General features: G+C 62.2%; 1 protein-coding gene across 1 annotated transcript in view; it reads right to left on the bottom strand.

The window, feature by feature from the left end:
- The window catches only part of CCDC187 (coiled-coil domain containing 187), a 46,796-nt gene that overhangs the window by 12,163 nt on the left and 14,531 nt on the right, over positions 1–20,102 (bottom strand). The window contains 17 exon segments of the mRNA XM_070380084.1: positions 601–758; positions 1,660–1,806; positions 2,939–3,026; positions 4,513–4,700; positions 5,284–5,363; positions 8,692–8,783; positions 8,871–8,992; positions 9,203–9,316; positions 9,653–9,705; positions 14,427–14,539; positions 14,692–14,821; positions 15,024–15,072; positions 15,820–15,842; positions 16,792–16,985; positions 18,341–18,501; positions 18,778–18,929; positions 19,250–19,812. Of these exon segments, the coding sequence (XP_070236185.1) occupies positions 601–758; positions 1,660–1,806; positions 2,939–3,026; positions 4,513–4,700; positions 5,284–5,363; positions 8,692–8,783; positions 8,871–8,992; positions 9,203–9,316; positions 9,653–9,705; positions 14,427–14,539; positions 14,692–14,821; positions 15,024–15,072; positions 15,820–15,842; positions 16,792–16,985; positions 18,341–18,501; positions 18,778–18,929; positions 19,250–19,812 (2,427 nt within the window).

The raw sequence follows: 20,102 nt of genomic DNA, 5'->3' as shown, positions 1-20,102 counted from the left end.
AGGGGTCCCAGTGCGGGGTCATCAGGACACTCTGCTTCCACCCACAGCCAGGACTCTGGCCCCTGCCCCTGACGACTCGACCCCGGGAGCCTTCAGCTGCAAGCTGAGGCCAGTGGCCCCGCATCCAGGCTTTCAGAAAAGGCCAAGCTGCCCCGACTGGGGGAACAGCCCGTGCCAGCCTCGAAAGGGGGTGCCTGGCAGCTAGGGGGTCCCAGGCACACACCAGCCACCCAGGAAGGCCCACGTGCCCTGTGTCACTGTGCCCCACCGCAGCCCTGGGGATGGTGGCACCCCTTCCCCATTCAGCAGACGAGCGGGAGGACACGCCCCGGCCAGTGGCCCAGCTGGGAATGAGCCGGAATCCCTGCGCTCCTTCCAGAGGGCCAGGCTTCTCCCAGCGGGCCAGGGAGGTTCTGGCCTCAGCTGCCAGCCCCGTGGGCCAGCTGGTGGGGCAGGACCCCCCTCCCAGTCCCCGAGCATCCCCGCCTCTCCTCCCTGTGGCCAGGTGCGCAGGGCCCAGCAGCTGTGACACCACGGCCACCCAGCAGGCAAGGCTTTTAATGGCAAGTGCCAGGGCCAGGGCTGCCCATGAAGACTCACTGTGGGACTGGCGGGCTCTCGCTCCTCTGAGGGTACTGGCCGAGGGGGCTGCCAGGCGTGTGCCAGGCATGTGAGGAGCCCTGGCCCGGCCCCTCCGGCTGCTGGGGGCTTGTCTCGGTGCCCTCCTCCCGCCTGGCCTTGACTTCGGGGCTGGAACTCTAAGAGAAACAGCACAGAGGGAGCTGGTCCATCTCCCCTTAGGATAAGCAGGAGGCGGCTTCATGTAGCAGCCACCACGGCAGGGCGGCCAGCGGCTCGGCAGGCAGCCGGCTCCCGTGAGGCAGCAGCGGGCTGGCTGAAACAGGGGTCCTCAACTCGCGGGAGCCCCAGGGTCCGTTGCTAACAGCCCCCAACAGGTGCAGACAAGAGGCCCAGAGCTGGGGGAGCCCTTGCCTGGGGCTGCCCGGGTCGCCGGGCTGGAACCCACAGAGGTGGCGGCTGTGGAATGCGGCAGCCCTGGGCCCCTCTCCTGCGGGCTGGCCTGGGATGACTGGGGTGACTGCTAAACTACCCCAGCTGCTCCGCAGAACCCAGTCCACCACCCTCCGCCGCCCGCCGGTGAGACAGTCGCCATCCCCAACCTGCGGGAGAAACGCTCGGCCTGGGGACAGGCGCCTGAGCTTGTCCTCACCGCCTTCCTTCTCCCTGTGATGTGGGGACAGGCCGCAGGAGCAAGGACACACCACCACTCAGCTCCCGAGGGGCCGGCCTCTCAAGGGGCCTGGGCCTCTCCCTCCTTCCTGCCTCGCCCCCACCTCAGCCCCACCAGCCTCCTCCACACTGCCCCAACCCTGCTCACTAAGCTCCCCACGTCCGGGCCAGAGCACTTTCCAACCCCGGGGAGTCTGGTTCCTCCTCCGGGCCCAGCCAGGCAGCCCAGGCCAGGAAAGTCCCGTTGGCCCCCGTAGCAGCTGCTGCCCCTCCCGCCCGACCCTTCCGAATCCCTTCCCACCCTGGATCACGGGTGTTTTACACAGGACTTGCACGTGCCCAGGAAGCGGCCAGTAAGCAGCGTTTCTGGCCATGAGCCAAGCCCCCAGGTTGGGTGAGAATGCCTACCTGAGGCAGCCGCGTCCGGTCCTGAAGCTCTTGCTGCAGGAGGGCTGCGGACCTCTGCACGGAGACGATGTCCTTCTGCTGCTGCAGGAGCAGCTTCCTCTCCCGGTGAGAGGACAGGTGAAGGGTCCGCAGGTACCGGATGCCCCTCTGAACCAGAGGAGCACACGTTGGCACCCGGAGATGGGGCGGGGCAGCTCTGGCACTGGGGACCCCTGGCCCCTGCAGATGTCCCTGTCCTTCTCATCCTGCTCAGTCAGGAGGTCCTCCCAACCCCACACTTTGGCCTCCCCTGTCGCTTGGGTTTGGCCATCAGCTGGCTCCAGCAGGAGGCAGGAGGGAAGCTGGGGTGCTCATTCCTTGGGCACCTCCAAGCAAGGCTGGCACAAGCCGGCTGTGCCCCTGCCATCCCCCACCGCCCTCCCACTCGCCAGGTCCCAGGCTCTATCCCTGACTGTCCCCTGGCTCCTGCTGCATCTCTGATGGCCACCCTTTGGCAGAACCACCTTGCTGGGACCGCACCCCCCCAGGGGAGGCAACAGCCTGTCCAGGTCAGAGGAAGAAACTAAGGCTCGGCAGGGCTGGGTCCCTCGCCCCAGTGGGCAGGGCCCTGACCCAGAGGCCACCAACGTCTCCACCCACAACAAGGGACCCCAGGGTCCCCGCCTCATTTGATAACTGGAACCCTTCCATCCCTTCCTCACGGTCTCCTGGGCTCCTCCTGCTGCCCCTCCGCCTGGGAAGCCCCACACCTACCACCCCACCTCCCTGGTCCACACAGGTCCCACAGGATGGAGGTCAAGCCCACCACCACCCCTCCCGTCGCAGCTGAGGGACCCCAGGAAAGACAAGCGCCAGGCCCCGGCCTCAGTCTCTTCATCCAGCTCCCACTCCACACAGGGCTGTCTGGAGACCGAAATCAAAGGACAGCAGCACAGTGGCCCCTGACCCCAGATGAGGAAACTGCACTCAGAGAAGCTGCGAGTCCCCTCTGAGGTCAGAGGTCCATGCTAGCTGGGCCAAGCCCTCCAACAACCCCATCGAAACACGCACGGCTGCAGTTCTCCCCTAATGAGGCTTGGAGAGGCCCGGCCACTGTACAGAGACTGCAATGGTCAGAGCACCGCGCTGCCCCCACCAGCTCTGAACGCTCCCCTTGCAGCCCTGAGCAGCCCTGGAGGGTGCCAAGCACCCAGGAGTTCTGTGGTGGGGTGCTCGCGTTCCCAGCCCCCGGAGAGCAGCAGGAGCCCCTGGGGGTCGCCCGCCGGGAGCCCGCCCTTACCAGCTCCCGCTCAAGGTAGCTGAGGGCCTGGTGCTGCTTCTCTGCCAAGGCCACCAGCGCCGCGTAGCTGCCAATGCTGTTCAGATACCTGGCAGAGGAGATGGCTTGACTGGACTGACTGCTGACCTTGGGGCCTGCCCGTGGGTGTGGAAAACCACAGTCCTGGCCAGCCCGAGCCATCCAGGTGGACCTGGCACGCCCGGTTCTCACGGCAGGGCCATCGGGAGGAGATGGCCGTGCGTGGGCAGGCGGGGGAGCCCCGAGGGGCCCAGTGGCCCCAGTCCAGACTTCATTCTTCCCATCCCCTCAGGACCACCTTTGGGCCTGGAGGGAGGAAGGGAGGACAGCGTATTTCCCATGCTGGCACCCCAGCCCAGCCAGAGGGCCCTTTTGGGAAGGTGGGAGTCATCATGGAATAGAAGACCCCCAGCCTGGCACAACTGTAAACCACCAGTAATCTTAACTGGAATGAGCTATTCGGAGACCAACATGGGAATAACAAGTAGCTGTAAAAAACGCATCCTCATTGACATGAATTCCACTTCCACAAATCCACCTTAAGGAATTCTTCTCTGGGATGTTCAGGACTCAGGGCACGGAGCTGGAGACGCCCCAGAGGCCCAGTTAGAGGGCGGCTAAGGGGGCTGCTGTCTCTGCGCTGGGTGCACTGAGTGTTGTAACGCTCGTGCAGGGACAGGGAGAGGGCTTCTTGACTTTTAAACGAAAACTCAAGTTACAACGGCGTGTCAGTTCAGTTCAGTTCAATCGCTCAGTCGTGTTTGACTCTTTGCGACCCCACGGAGTGCAGCACACCAGGCCTCCCTGTCCATCACCAACTCCCGGAGTTCGCTCAAACTCATGTCCATATCGATTCGGTGATGCCATCCAACCATCTCATCCTCTGTTGTCCCCTTCTCCTCCCGCCTTCAATCATTCCCAGCATTAGGGTATTTTCCAATGAATCGGTTCTTCGCGTCAGGTGGCCAAAGGATAGGAGTTTCAGCTTCAGCATCAGTCCTCCCAATGAATATTCGGGACTGATTTCCAAGGCAATGGCACCCCACTACAGTACTCTTGCCTGCAAAATCCATGGATGGAGGAGCCTGGTAGGCTGCAGCCCATGGGGTCGCTAAGAGTTGGACATGACTGAGCGACTTCACTTTCACTTTTTACTTTCGTGCATTGGAGAAGGAAATGGCAACCCGCTCCAGTGTTCTTGCCTGGAGAATCCCAGGGACAGGGAAGCCTGTGGGTTGCTGTCTGTGGGGTCGCACAGAGTCCGACGCGACTGAAGCGACTTAGCAGCAGCAGCAGCAGTCTATTCCAAATGCTGTTTAAATACCTATCTGTGTATCTCCCTTAACAAGATCTGCCAAGACAGCCTGGAAAATGGGCAGAGATGATCTCGCAGATGTGGGGCTAGGGGAGGTTTCAAAGCCACTGTATTCACCTTTTGGTACTTTTGGTCGCATCAAACTTTCTCCAAACGCCCATGACCCTAGGTAGCAGCGCTTTACCCTGGGGGTACCGAGTGGGAGCGGGGCGGGGGCCCTGCGCGGCGCGCACGCGCTCACCCTCGCTGATGCTCCAGCCAGGCCAGCTCGGCGCGCGTCTTCTCCTCCAGCGCCTTCTCGCGCAGGCGCAGCAGCGCGGCCTGGTGCCGCGCGCGCAGGTCCTCTTCCCGCAGGCTCTGCTCCAGCATCTGGATCGTGAAGCGGCTGAAGGGTACCGGCGCCGCGCTCCGGGGCCTCGTCCGGCTCCCCTGCGGTGGGGCGGGCCGACCGGGGCGTGTCACCACCACCGCTGAGTGTCTCCGAGTGGGAGCAGCACCCAACTCCCCCGGGAGGAGGCTGCGGCCTCCAGGGAGCCTTCCCGGACTGGCCGCCCCAGTGTTCTCCATGTCGTGCCCCTCTTCCCCGGGACACGTTACTGTCCTCCTCCCAACTGGGGGCTCCCGAAGAAGGCAGGGTGGGGTCCTTGCCCTGTTGGCCCTGCACTCAAGCCGGCCACGTGCTTGTGCTCTGGATGGATTAGGAAAGACTGGGCCCCTCCCTGACATGTGCAGTCAGCACTGCCTGGGCCAGCCCTGCCCCAAACCATGTCACCTGCCACCCCAGCCCTGAGGAAGGGGCTTGAGCGGATGTTGGCTGGAAGGGTGGGTGGTACCCGTGGCAGGGAGAGCCTCCCTTCACACAGGATCTGCAGCGGAGTCCCCCTGGGTGCAGGCTGTAGGAGGGGTGGGTCTCAACGCCTGATGTCCCCAGGCACGGAGAACTGCGTCCCCTACCTCCTGCCAGTGCCTCCCCTGGGGCCCACTTGTGAGTCCCTTCCCTGGGGTTCTGTACCTGGAACCTGAGTTCCTCCCAGAGCCTGGCTGGAGGCAGCTGGGAGGGGCGCTGGGCTGGTCTCCCTTCCTGCATAGGCTCTGAGGACAAAAAACAGGCATGGCTGGTCATATAAGGTTCCAGGGACCTTTTTTACAGGAAGTCTTCACCAATCTAGGGTGTCTGGGCAACTTAATCTACCACCACCACCACCACAGCACAACCCTCCCCACCCAGACACAAAGGTTCAGCCAAATCTTCAAGAGGCCATGAAACGGAGCAGGACTGTATGGTTCTTCCCTCCACATACACCCCAATCCCAGTCATGTCCCTGACCTGCCTTTATCTAAAAAAGACTTTAATCAAAGAATAAATGTAATCAGAAAAGAAAATACAGAAATTAGTCCTGAATTTTCATTGGAAGGACTGATACTGAAGCTGAAACTCCAATCCTATGGCCACCTGATGCGAAGAACCAGCTCATTGGAAAAGACCCTGATGCTGGGAAAGAGTGAAGGCGGGAGGAGAAGGGGACGACAGAGGATGAGATGGTTGGATGGCATCACCAACTCAATGGACATGAGTTTCACCAAGCTCTAGGAGTTGGTGATGGACAGGGAAGCCTGGCGTGCTGCAGTCCATGGGGTCGCAAAGAGTTGGACACGACTGAGCGACTGAACTGAACTGATGTATACATACACACATATATACACATACGGGTATACATACGTGTGTATGTCTGTGTAGATACATAGATACATAAAATTTAAAAGTTTCTTGAGTGTTTACAAACATAACAATGTATTGTGGAGTTATAAAGTAAAATGCATGACTACTGTGGCCTAAAGTCCAGAAGAGAAGCAATGGAGGGCTGTAAGGTCCTCCTGTTCTGGGTGAGCCGGTGGAATGTCACGTGCAGATACACCAGAGGCGCTGTTGTAAATCCCAGATCAACCACTGAAGCCAATTACAGCTCAGAAGCCAACAACAGAGAGAAAATCGAATGATAGAAAAATACTTGTTTGACCCAAAAGAACGCAGAAAAAGAAAGGAGAAAAGGCCAGCTGAGACAAAAGAAAATAGCAGGATGATAGACTCAAAACCTAACAACATTGAGACTTCCCTGGCCATCCAGTGGTTAAGATTTTGCCTTCCAAAAAAAAAAAAAAATCTAAACAAAAAAGAGAAAGGAACAAAACAACAACAAAAAAAACTTTTCCTTCCAATGCAGGGGACGCGGTTTCAATCCCTCCCACAGGCCTTTGTGACCAAAACTCCAGAAACAAAGGAAAAACAATATTGCAACAAATTCAATAAAGACTTTAAAAAATGGCCCACATTAAAAAAATTCTTTAAAAACTCTAACAGTAATGATAATTCTGTTCAATGGAAATAGCTAAGCACTCCAGGTGAAAGGCAGAGATTGCTGGATTGTATAATAAGACAAAAGAGCAAGATCCACCTACGGGCTGCCTCCAAGAAACACACTTGAAATAGGAAAACACACGTTCGTTACAAGTGGGAGGATGGAGAGGACAGACCGGCTGGACTGTCTGATGCTAGCTGTGGGGACGCAGGAGTGGCTGGATCAGACACAGCAGGCCGCGGAGCAGCGCGGGTCGCTGGGGACAGAGGGCTGTCCCGTGAGGGCGGAGTTTTAAAGGGGTGGGTCCACCAAGGGCCAGGGTAATCCCAAATGATGATGTTCTCAACACCAGGGCTTCTTTTCAAGAGCTCACGGAACATCCACCAAGATAGATCCACATCTCTACATATTTGGGCTCAGGTCCGTCTAGTCAAAGCTATGGTTTTTCCTGCGGTCATGTATGGATGTCAGAGTTGGACTATAAAGAAAGCTGAGCACTGAAGAATTGATTATTTTGAACTGTAGTGGAGAAGACTCTTGAGAGTCCCTTGGACTGCAAGGAGATCCAACCAGTCCATTCTGAAGGAGATCAGTCCTGGGTGTTCTTTGGAAGGAATGATGCTAAAGTTGAAACTCCAGTACTTTGGCCACCTCATGCGAAGAGTTGACTCATTGGAAAAGACTCTGATGCTGGGAGGGATTGGGGGCAGGAGGAGAAGGGGATGATAGAGGATGAGATGGTTGGATGGCATCACTGACTTGATGGACGTGAGTTTGAGTAAACTCCAGGAGTTGGTGATGGACAGGGAGGTCTGGCATGCTGCAGTCCATGGGGTTGCAAAGGGTCAGACACGACTGAGTGACTGAACTGAACTAACCATGAGGAAATTAAACCATAAGTCCATCATAGGAGCAAATAAGTCCATCATATGCCACCAGGGAGCATGGTCAGTCTGCCGCCACCAGCCCAGCCACAGCTCAAACTCCCAGAGGTTGTGCTGGGCTATCCCTGCAGCCTGTACACAGGGAACTCTGTTTGCCAACACAGGATCCAGTATCCAACTGGATATGCACGGGGCCAGCACCTGAGAGGCCTCAAGGAGTGACCACTCAGAGGGACAGAGGTGGGCATATTGGCAGACCTGGGAAGGGTGTGGGCTTTCCTGTTCCCCAAGGGACAGAGATGGGCTGTATTCAGGATTTCAGTGGGAGGGTGACAGTCACCCTGAAGGTGACCAGAGCAGGACAGACAGGGCTGGACGACCCGCCCACCACGCCTCCTTACTTGGCCACGCCCCGCGCTGTTGGGTTGTTTCACTCAGCATCTAAGCGAAAGCTTTCTTGTTGTAGTCCAGGCTCACTGCCCCCCGGTTTGGGTGGGTGGGGGTGATGTGTCTGCTAACTGGCTCCCTGGCTCCCTGCTTGCCCTAACGAGCAGGAGGCAGTGATACCTGATGGTGTGTTGTGGCATCAGTCAGTTCAGCTGAGTCCTCAGTCGTGTCCGACCCTTTGCGACCCCATGGACTGCAGCACACCAGGCCTCCCTGTCCATCACCAACTCTCGGAGTTTACTCAAACTCATGTCCATCGAGTTGGTGATGGCATCCAACCATCTCATCCTCTGTCATCCCCCTTTCCTCCCGCCTTCAATCTTTCCCAGCATCAGGGTCTTTTCCAATGAGTCGGTTCTTCGCATCAGATGGCCAAAGGATTGGAGCTTCAGCATCAGTCTTTCCAGTGAATATTCAGGACTGATTTCCTTTAGGATGGACTGGTTGGACCTCCTTGCAGTCCAAGGGACTCTCAAGAGTCTTCTCCAACACCACTGTTCAAAAGCATCCATTCTTCGGCACTCAGCTGTCTTTAGAGTCCAGCTCTCACATCCATGCATGACCACCGGAATACTTTCAAACCCCAGTTCCACCGGCCCGTGAGGCCATGGGCGGGTCGCCCCCTCCCCGGCCCCTCTGTTGGGCACCTGACCCAGCCGCCCCCTTGGGGCCCACACGGGGCACAAGCTGTGCTGTCTGGGTGGCTGGAGGGTCGGTTCTGAGACCACTCACCCGCGTGAGCTGACGCATCCGCCCAACTCTTCTTTCCGTCCTGGGGACTCAGGGAGGGCGCGGCCACATCTTGGCCTGGGAGTGGCTGTGAGCTGCCAGGTGAGAGAGCGCTGCAGACTGTGAGCCATGTGGCCCAAGACCCCTACCCGGCCCCATCGTACGCTGGGAGGAGGCCACACCTGGGTCTGGCTGCCGCGGCACTCTGAGACGTCCTCGCCTCCAGATCCACACGCACCTGCGGTCGCTCCAGCTCCAAGGCTGCCCCTGGCCTGGCCTGGGTCGAGTGCTCCTCCCTCAGCTGCTGTGAGGACAGGAAGGAGGCGGGTGTTGTGGAGGGTGGACCAGGCGGGGTCCCAGGAAGAGCAAAGGGCCTACCCTGAGGGCAGCTGCACTCGGAGGCCCTCGGCCTGGCGGGACCCACAGCCCCCTTCCCCAAGCTGACCCGACCCACGCTTCCCACCAGCGTTTCCTAGGCTGGGCCGGGCCGCAGGGGGCAGGCTGGCCTGCTGACCTCCAGCCTGGGTCTGGACAGCAGCTCCCCCAGGGCCTTCTGCGTCTCCCAGACCTCCAGCTCCGCCTGTCGCCTAAGGAGGGCCAGCGCCTGCCCCTGCTCTCGCCAGTCCGGCTGCAGGGAGGAGAGGAGCAGCCTCAGGACTCCCCGGGGCCCCCGCCTGCTGCCCCCACTCCCTGGCAAGGCCCCCGCCTCAGAGGGCAGGCAGTGTCACCTCCAAGGACTGGACCCTTACAGAGCGTCCCCCCGGGAGGACCACTCCGTGCAGCCCACCACCCTGCTCCCCAGCCCGCAGCCTCCCCGCCTCGGCCCGGCCGGGGCCTTGGCCTTCCTTCCTGCTCCAGGCTCCCCTCCCTCCATCTCAACTCTGGGGCCCCTGCCACTCAGCCTCAGGGGGTGAAAGCTGCTCCCGGTGGACCCCCAAACAGAAGCGGCCTAAAGATTACACACCTTCAGGGACTCCAGGAAGCTCAGCGACTTCTGCTGGACGTCGGATAGTGGACCTGCAGAAACCACAAGAAGCGGTGGCTGGGCGGCCTGGCCTGGCCTGGCCTGGGCCTGCAGGACACGCGCTGGGAGAGGACCCCTTCCCTGCGCGTCCAGGGAGGGTGGGCAGGGCCCCCAGCCTGTGGGGCAAGGAGACAGGTTGCTGCCTTACCGTACCCTGCCCACTCCCGCGGGGGTTGGGGGGCTCTTCCTGCCTGACCTCGGCCACCCTCCCCTGGGAGCAGGGACCCCAGGCTGCAGACACACGGCTGGGGCCAAGAACACAGGCTTTGCTGCCAGACAGGCCTTGGCTCATCACTCACTCGCTGGGTGCACTGGAAAAAGCGCTAGTCCATGAACGCCTCTGCGGGGACACCCCGTGGTAAGATGCTCTGATACCTAGTGGCTGCCCTAATAAGGGTCGCAGCCCCATGGGTGTGCGGTGACCTAGGCCACAGGGCACAGCCCTGCGGCCTCCCTGAGACTGTCCAGAGTGCAGGCTCAGAAACCTCAGGCTCCCCAGGTGGCCGAGGGCTTCTGGTTCCCGGTGGGGGCCCCAGGGACCCAGCCTGGCCCTTCGGAGGTTGCCTGGGGTGGCGGGGGGTGACTGTAGTCAGAGGCGGGGGCAGCGAGCGTTGCTTCCTCTGGCCCTGCCCTCCATCTTCTTGGCAGGACCCCTGTGAGAGCCGGCAGCACGGAGGATGGGGGCTCCCCACCGGGGAGAGGCCTCGTGTCTGTGGACGGCAAGCCCTCCTGGTGGCTCTTGGACGAGCTCCTGCTTCATCCCTAGTGACTGTGCAGAGAGGAGGATGGCGCCCTGCTTCCCAGAACAGAGCAGCTCAGCATCCCACATTAGAGCGGCCAAAGAGCTGTAAACAGCAGCCAGCCGGCTCCCGGGCGCTTCCACGGCCGCTGAGGACTCTCTGCAGCACGGAGCCCAGGGGAGGGGCGGGGGCTCCGGCCAGCTGACATGCGCGGCACTTGGGGGATGCCTGGCATGTTCCCCCATGCTCCCAGCTGCCTGGCAGTTCCCTGGAGAAGGGGCCACTCCTTTGCTTTTGCTTGTGGCCTGGAAAGAAGGTGCCCCGGTCCTCCACTGAGTTCCTGCAGATCCTCTGCCAGGGGCCTGGAAGCTTCAGAGAGCCAAGGCCCCCAGAGCTGCTGCTCCAAGAGGTGCAGACCTTTCCTGATTATTCTTGGCCAGGCCAGCACCCCGACAGGTCACCAGGGAGACCCCGGGCTGTGGGTCCCCGAGCTCTGAGCTGCGATCCGGGAGAAAGCAAGTGTTCCCCGAGACGGATGCGGCCCGGGCCGCCGAGCAGCTGGCCCTGCTGAGCAGAGGACGGTACTGGCCTCACTTCCCAACTCCTGATGACCATTGGGGAGTGGCCCCAAGAATCCAGCACGACCTGCCACCCCAGAGCGCCTGGCAGCCTTGTGGCTCCAACAGGACGATTAAACACATACGTGGCAACTGTTACTGTTGCCAACGGCGACGGGGACGATGAGGACCAGGTGAGCTCTCCCTACCGCACTGCGGCTGGGGGCCCGCGGCCTCAAACCAAAACAAAGCCGACGGGGCCCTGCCTGGGCGAGAGGCTGCCGTGCCTGGGGGCCGGAACCTTGCTGTCCGATGGCAAGCCTCCCTTGCTGCTCACGTTTAAACTTAGAGGAAACAAACATGTAAAACTTCACTCTTCAGTAGCTCTGGCCGTGTCCCAGAGGCCCCCACAGCCACACGTGGCTGCTGGGCACCAGATCATACAGCCCAGAACTTAGAACATCTCTGTCACTGCAGAAAGTTCTGTTGGGCTGGCGCTGCTGCCAGTGGGAAAGGCTGGTCCCCAGTCCCCGCTCTGCCATTCACTGTCAGGCGGTGGGGGTTATGCCTCTCTGGGCACTGGCTTCCTCTTCCGTGAACAGGGGCATGAGCTTGGGACCTGCCTGGAGGCAGGGTGACACCAGTGGGCTGCCATGTGTGACACAGACAGGCCCAGGGGGCCTCGGGGCCTTTAGGAAGTCATTCACGCATTCAGCAAATATTCCCAGAGCACCTGGCCAGGCAGGAGCCGGGGCTGCAAGGAGAGCCGGACCCTCAGGTTCTCGTGGCCCACAGAGACAGAGGCACACACGTGAGTTTCACTCCCACCAAGCACGCTGAGACGGGCGAGCAGAGCACCCGACCCAGCCCATGTCATCCGGGAGACTTCCTGGAGGAGGCGTCTGGTGGGAGTGCACAGCGCCTGTACTCTGGGTTGTGCTCGCTGCTTGGTGGTGGGCTGCCGAGATCCTGCTTGGCTCTTGGCCTCCCAGCAAGGCGGCCTGCAGGCAGAGCTGGGAGAGGAGCGGGTTTTTCTGGAAGACCCGGCACTTGGCCTGGCACCTGGCCTGCTGGGGTTCAGCCAAGTGGGGGATGGGGGCCTGGCCCACAGCTCTGCCCACACAGACCTCAGAGGCTCCAGGAGGCTGTCTTTGTGGGAGGGGGCGGGCTGGGGAGGAGCACCTGCCTCGGCTCTGCTACTTGGGGGGCACAGCGGGGGAGCGGGGGCCCCCTGGCGGGCTGCAGCCAGGCACCCTCGCGCCAGGCCCCTCCTTCCTCGGGAGGTCTGTGGCCCAGCCCCTTGCCCGCTGAGAGGCACCCCTGGGGAAGAGGTAGCTTGGCACAAAGGAGCTGCTGATCTGTTTTCCTTTGCCCTCCCCTGGCTCCCCACCCAGGCTACCCACTCGAGTGGTGACTCATGGGAAAGCTCGCACCGTTCCCACCGTTGACATGTGCTCCACGGTCCAGGCGTGTCGTCCTGTCCACCAGCAGCGGACGGCCCTTCCCTTTGGGATGTTGAGAGGAGGATGCCCTTGTCTGCCCTCCCCATGGGATCTGGGTGGGTCTGCCTCTCCCCAGAGACACTGTACCACCTCCCTGCCACCACCCCAGGCATGGCCCACCCTGCATGGGCAGACACAAGTACAGGGCACACATGGGCTGTGCAGCCCGAGAGGACAGAATCAGCTGGCATTGCAGACCAGCAGGAGTGGAGGCCAAGGGCACTGCTGTTGCCTAGCCCACTGCTTTCTGTCTCGGGCCCTGAGTCCCAGTGTGACCCCGTTTGACAGACCAGGCACAGCTGATGGTCCCAAGGGGCCAGGGCTGCCCGAGTCAGAGGCACCCCAGCTCCCAGTTCCTGCTCGGCCAAGACGACGGAGAGGGGTGGACAGAGAGCTGGCATCTGAGCCCAAGTCCTGGTCCCAGCCCGTCCTGGGCACCCAGACAGCTCATGCCCCTCACTGGGCCACACTTCCTGGAAACTGGTGCTGGAAGCGTCCACCCACTTCTGGGCAGACTCTCCCCCTGGGCATTGGTTGCCCAGGATCTGACAGCTGCAGTGGTCATTGGGGCATCTTTTGATTGCCCACCACCTCCTAAAAGGCAGGCTGCTTGAGAGCAGGGCCTGGTGCCCGGTCCATGCCAGGCTTGGCAGGTCCTCAGCGAGCTGGTGCTGAGTGAGCAGAGGGAGGGTGAGCCAAGAGACTAGCGAGCTCCTGGGCAGCCCCCTCCCCAGGCTGGGAGGGTCTCCCAGACCTTGGGCCGGTGGGGGGAGGTTGACTGCCGGATGGAGTGACACAGAGCCCTCCTTCTCAGAGGGCCCGGGACCCCCAACACACACACACGTATCTACGCGCTCACACGTGCCCACCCCTGGTCCGCAGAGGGCTTTGTTCCCCGCCTCTTGCCCAGCCTGGCCTCAGGGGCTCTCTGTCTTCCAGGGAGGGGCAGGTGTCTCTTGGAGGCACCGCTGCGGGTAACGCCTTGGGAAGCTGCTCATCCATGAGGGGTCCTCCACACCCCCATTGCCTAGTGGCAGCTCTGAGCCCAGGACGGTGGGACGCCAAAGCGCAAGGCTGAAATTCCTCCTGCCCGCCTCTCCCCCGGGTACCGGGAGGTCTGGGGGACTGCTAACTACCCCCAGGCCTTTCACAGGCCACTGGACCCCACAGGCCTCACCGCCCTCCTTGTGAGACGGGCAACTCTGCTAGGCCCGTAAGGAGGTTTTATTTGGGGCTGCTCCTGAGCAGGGCAGGGGTCGGGGTTCACTCTGAATGCACCTGCAGGAGCCCAGTTCTCCTACAGATGTGAGCACGTCTTATTCTTATTTTGGAGAAAACCAACTGAAAAAGGATAAAACGGATGCACATCCCAGACCTCTCCAAACAGCGCTTGGTCCCCAGCGCCAGGCCAGAGCCCTCCATCTGTCCCCCTCCCTGAGCCCCACTGGGCAGAGCATCCCACAGGCCGGCTCATGCCCTACTCTGCACGCTGCCAGGACGAAGGCCTGAACCCAGGAGGGTACCTGGCGGGCGCCCCACCCCCACAGCCCCAGCTGTGCACCAGCTCCAGGGTTCTGGGCAAGTCTCAGCTGTAACCAGAAACAAAAACCCTCTGGCGGCAGAAGAGAAGGCAGAAGGCTGGGCCCCAGGAGCAGAGCTGTGGATGAAGCAAGCCTTCAACCCTCATGAGGGCAAGGGTCAAGTCAGGACAGAGGCGTGGCAGGAGCACAGAGCAAGCGGCCGGCCCCGAAAGCCTCCAGAAAGCTTTAATACCGACGCGTGGATATGCTCCATGTAAGGAAGGACCTCTACACCCAGAGCCTCGCCGAGCATCAGGCAGTGGAGGGGGTCCCCAGAGGACCTCCCTGGCCACCTGACCAGCTAGCCCAGGGCCTATCCACAGGCTCGCCCTTACCACAGCTCCGGAGGGTCCAGGGCGCAACCAAGCCTGCCCCTCTGGCCGAGTGCGTCTCTTCCAGCCGCAGGGAGCCGCCGCGGGGGTCCGGCGTGGCCGGCACCCCGAGTGAGCTGGAGATACACAAACACCCGTGTGAGCAGTGAACACCCTCGAGGCAGGAGACAGCTGGGGGCTGGGGGAGGGCCAGGAGGCTGGGCTCCTGCAGGCCCAGCGTCCAGGGAGACCTAAGGCCCAAAGAGGGGCTGGGGCTGGGACCGGAGGCCCAGGGGGTGGCTGCCCCCGCAGGATCCCCTGGCTCAGCAGGGCCTGATCTGTGAGCAGTGACTTGGGGCTCAGTGCTCGCTCCTGCGGGGGGATCAGCTCCCGGCAGGAGCGCCTGGCGTCCACGGTTACTGTCCAGGGCTGGGGCCCGTGTCTGAATGTCCTTTGCCCAAAAGCCCTCGCCTGTCTTCGGTCTGCTCGCTCAAAGTGCCTGCTCTGGGGTGACAGGCACAGTCCTTCATCTGCTTCATGACGGGCATGTCCTTCATCTTCGCCCCACTGGCCATCAGCTAGGGGGCACTGTCCGCCAGGCCCACGGGGAGCAGGGCCCACAGCTGAGCTCTAACTCCACCACCGTCTTCTTGCGCCCTGCACTGCCGCCCTGGTCGGAGAGGGACCTCAGCCGGCCGGGCGACCAAGAAGGCTGGAGTCAAACTGGTCTGGTTGGAGTCAGAGACCTGCCCTCCATCAGGGCGAGCTGCCTGGCACGTCTGCCCACGGGAAGAGGAGGAAGGCGTGGCCTGGGCCCCTCCTGAGAGGGTAGCAGCCCAGGTGGGGCGGGTGAGCCGCTGAGCACAGGTGGGCGGCAGCTTCCCCGGGTTAGGGGCCTGCGGCTCAGACGCGTGTGCTGGGCTCGGACATGTGGTGCTGACAGCCCGCCTCACTTCACGTCTCATCAGTGTATGTGCCTCTCTCTCCTGCAACCCAACCCAGGACCCGCTCGAGTGACTAAAGACACGGCCACGCCTGTGGGCCATGGAGACGCGGCCTCCTCCAGCCCCGCCGGGCCCACAGTCACAGGTGTTTGCGGAGCATCTGCCATGCTTAGCCCCTGACCCTGCAGGGGAGGTAGCATAAGAAGACTGTTCCACAAGAGGCGGCAGGCCTGGGACTGAGACGAGAGACGCTGCGAAGGTGAGGGGCTGGCCCAGGGGCTGATCCCGGGATGGCCCCAGCGGTGCTGGGGCGGGAGTACTGACCGCGGGCTCCGACGGTCAGGGGAGGAGGATTCCTAGAGGGAGTGGCGACAGGGGCTGCTCCAGGAATGTGTGGGCATGGAGGCATGGGGGGCAAGGTGGCTGCAGGGTCTTTTCCAGACTCTCTTGCTTCCTCCTTCCCAACCCAGTACCTGGGGGGTGCAGTAACCCCCACCTGGGATCAGCAAAGGGCAGGACGGAGCCGTGTCCTCCAAGGCCATCAGTCCCTAAGCCAGTCACCCTCCATTATCTACATCACGTGTTGCAGAATTTCCCGCAGAGAGACAGACCATCGGTGTTCAGGCTCTGTGGGCCCCCGGGTCTCTGTCTCCACGGAAACCACTCAGCTCTGCCTTTGTGGCAGGAAAGTAGCCACGCTCGCTGTGTAAATACGATGAGTGTGGCTGCGCGCCAATAAAACTTTATTTACAAAGACTGTTGGTGGGTCCTGGGGGCTGTGGCTTGCTGACCACAGGTCTAGCTTTTTTTCTAGGGCAGTGGTTCTCACCAGAATCACCTGATCATGGGGCCCACCCCCAGCATATCAGACTCAGGAGGGCCGGGATGGGATGGAAGACGCTGCATTTTCTAACGAGCTCCCGAGGAACAATTTGAGAACCACTGGCCAGGGAGGAGGTGTAGCGGAAAAACCACGGGCTCTGGAGTCAAGCCCTGGGTCTGAACCTCGGTTTGTCCTCCCCCTAAGCAGGTCACTGCTCCTCCGCCAGCCTCAGCTTCCCCATCTGTAAAATAGGGATGAGCACACACCCCTCAGGGTGCTGAAAGAAGTGCCTGAGGTTCAGGGAGGCCTGCGGGGTGACGGCGGGCACACAGCTGGGCCACACTCTCTCCCATCCTTCCTTCCAGACGGGCTGGGGGTGGACCGGTGGGCATCAGGGGCCCCCGCTCCGTCGGGGGTTGAGGGGCAGGACGGGAAGCCCTAGTGTCCCCACCGCCTGATGCTGGTAGCAAGCTCTGTCCCCACCCAGCCACTGAGCACTGCGGTCCCAGCAAGGAAAGGACTTGGTGGAGGAGATCCACCCCGACTCAGGAACAGGCCTGAGAGGCGGCAGGATGGGCCAGGCCCTGGGGAGCGGAGCTGTGCCCTACAGCCTAGGACTCACAGGGCACCGACGGAGGTGGGCAGAGGCACGGCTGCAAAGCAGCCCCCGGGGAGCGGTGAGTGGCTAGTTTAGAAGGCAGGGCCGGGCCAGGGGCCTTTGAGGAGGCCCCGATCCTGGGCTCCAAGGGCGCTGGGCCGTCCAGGGCATGGCTCTGAACGACTTCCACCTCTGTGGTCTCTCCCTGCCTGGGCAGGCTGCAGGAGGTGGTGGGGAGGGGGCACCGTGCGCCTGGTGGGAAGGCTCTATGACTTGGGGGGTGCCACGTGCCCAGGCTCCCCGGCTCTGAGACCTTTGATGAGCCCACAGGACCTTGCTGGCCATCTAGCAGCGGGGACGTACAGATGTAGGCTGTCCACCTTGGAGCCTCCCATCCCCCCTCCCCTTCTCAAGGTCTAGACAGGAGCAGGAGGGAAGGGCAGGGGCTGAAGGCGGCCAAGTCTGGCCCAATGCTGACCCCTACTGGTGGCCACAATTCCATTCCAGCTTCCCAGGGGGCGCTAGTGGCAAGGAACCCGCCTGCCAACGCAGGAGACATAGGAGACCTGGGTTTGATCCTGGGTCGGGAAGACCCTCTGGAGGAGGGCACGGCAGCCCAACTCCAGTGCTCTTGCCTGGAGAATCCCACGGACAGAGGAGCCCGGCGGGCTACAGCCCACGGGGTCGCAAAGAGTCGGACACGACTGAGCACACGCACAAAGTCACAACCTGACTGAGGCTGGGCTGGGGAAGGGAGGGGAGAGGCAGCGCTGGGGGAATCGGGTGCTACGGGCAGCCCCCACCTCCTAGGGAGGACGCAGGCTGGGGGTGGCGTGTGCTTTCAGCACAGGCCTGGGATCTGCGCTGACCACCCCCCGCCCCGTGCGAGGGCCTCCCCCGCCCCACTTGGATTCCTGGCTCTCTGACCATGGCCACAGTCTCCACCCTCCACTGTCCTCTCTGTTCACGAGCACTGCACTCCCAGGCGGCCCCCTGAAGCCCCAAACCGGGCACCGAGCCCAGGACATGCCTGGCGAAGCGGGTGGTGAGGATCCCTCCCCGTGTCTCTGGCCAGACCTCTGGGAACCCCCCCGCCACTGGCCTGACCCCCTCTGGAACTCCCTCTCCCCCTTGGCTCTGAGCCGTGGAGCCTGAAGTCACAGAGGACCTGTGGCCGCACGAGGTGAGGGGGCATCCTGCGAGGGGCTGCCCGGTGGGGCGGGAGGGGGATGGCTGCCCCAGGACAGAGGGGCGGGGCCAGGGTGTCTGAGACCCTCCTGGGGCAGCACTGGGAAGGCGGCCAGTGGGGCTGGGGGTCAGGAGGGCACTGCTGGCCGGGGAGGAGGGCTGATCAGGGACCCACGCCTGCGGGAACTGCCAGGCAGTGGGGCTGAAGGAATGGTTCTTGGGGTGGGAGCGGGCAGTCCTTCCAGGAGGAGATGGGGCACAGCTGCTCAGTGAAGTCCAGGGGCCAACAATGGCCCCAGGGCTGAAGGCACTGGGCAGCGACACTGGCTGCTGGGGGGAGCGATGAGCTGGGGGACAGAGAGGCCAGGGGTGGCCACAGCCACACAGCTGGGGGGCCTGGTTGTGAGGCTGGGCCCAGCAGAGCGTCCCCGGGACGGTGACTGCTAAGGCGGCCTCATGGGCCCGGGCTGGGCTGGCCGGGTGGATAGCGGGGCTGCTGAGGGCCCCCGGTGCCCCTGCCCCCGGCCAGTCATCCGTCCGTAACCACTGATGAAAAGGGACCCGCGTGAAGTGGCCCCAGAGAAGGTCAGGGCTGGAGACAGGCCTGTTCAAGGGCTTGTAGGCAGGTGATCCTGAGGATCTGACACTGGCAAGAGACCTAGATGGAGGGCCCCCTGCCTCCACACGCCCCGGACACGACCAGCCTGCCAACCACCCGGGAACGCCTGGGCGACTGGGGGCCCACGTGGCCCACTGCGCACAGCCCAGCCAGAGGTGTCCGAGGCCCGCGTCTCCCCCGGGACAGGCCAGGAGCTGTGTCACCCTGCCGGCCCGGCTGCGCCCACCCCAGGGGCACAAGGGCGTTTGAGGGCAGCGCCCAGCCTTACCTCCCTGCGAAGGGCTGAGGGCCTGGAAAGAAGCCACGTTTCTTGCCAGCCTCCCATCCAGCTCGGAGCGTCCATTGTCCGTGAAACCTTTCGAGAGAGAAGCACCAGGACTTCACTTCCTACAGGCCGGCAGGGTGGGGAGGGGCTGCCGCTTTGCAGGGAGTGAGATGGTCCCCCCACATCCCCACGGCAGGAGGCACAGGAGTCCTGCGTTCTCGCCCCTCTGCAGAGCCGGGGCGGGGAGGGGGCAGGACATCAACCTCAGGACTGGGGCCCACCCCTCCCCCTCCAGAGGCAAGGGGGCAACAGCAGGCACAGAGGGACAATTGCTGGGGAGGGGAAGAGACCCGGGGCAAGGAGAAAGTGGGGGTCCCCTGGCTGCCGGCAGGGCCTGGGGGTAGCCCTACCTATGGGCTCACTGATGTGGCGGGTCCTGGGGCTCGCACTCTGCAGCCGCTCCCAGCCAGGGCTCCAGCGCACGGTTTCCGTGTCCAGGAAGCCAGGGGTGCAGAGAAGCGGCCTGGCCTGCAGCTCTGCCCAGTCCCCAGGCACCCCTTGGCCCACATTGGGCACCAGGGCTCCGGGGCAGGCCGGCGTGCTGGAGCTGGAGGGCAGCAGCCCTGGGCCAGGCCCCACCAGCGCGTCCATTGCCTCGGAGCGGCGCAGCTTGTCCGTCAGGACATCAATCCGCTGCTTCAGGATGTTGGCCATGGTCTCCAGGGCCTGCAGCCGGGCCTGCTTGTACCGGAAGTGCAGGGGGCCCGGCATGCCCAGGTGCTCCGACTCCTCAGGGTCCAGGTAAATGCAGAGACCCGGGCTCCGGCAGTGCGTACTCAGGTCCTGGAACTTCAGGGGCCCCAGGGAGGAGCTGGCTGGCATCAGCAAGGGTGCGCCCTCCCAGCCATCCTGGGGGCCTCCCACCTCCAGAGTCTTGGTGGGGTTCAAGGCTCTGTTCAAACACAGGCAGAAGCTGCAGGGAGAGAAGGGACAGGGGTCAGCCTGGGAGGGGGGTGATCATTTCCATGTGCGTGGGAGACACGCGTGTGCAGGGATGCATGTGGAAGCAGCTTCCGGGCCAGGCTCAATGTCTATTCACTTCATCCGTTTGTGACCGTGGTGATCACGACGGACCGCGCACACCTATTAGAAGGAAGGAGCCTGGCTGGCAATGATTTCTTGGATATGACCCCAGAAGCACTGGTAACAAGACAACAGATAGGCAACTCAGGCTACTTCAGAATTAAAAACATGTATGTGTCA

Source organism: Bos mutus, chromosome 11, assembly GCF_027580195.1.
Source record: "Bos mutus isolate GX-2022 chromosome 11, NWIPB_WYAK_1.1, whole genome shotgun sequence".
Taxonomy (NCBI): domain Eukaryota; kingdom Metazoa; phylum Chordata; class Mammalia; order Artiodactyla; family Bovidae; genus Bos; species Bos mutus.
This window is presented reverse-complemented; position numbering and strand designations above follow the sequence as displayed.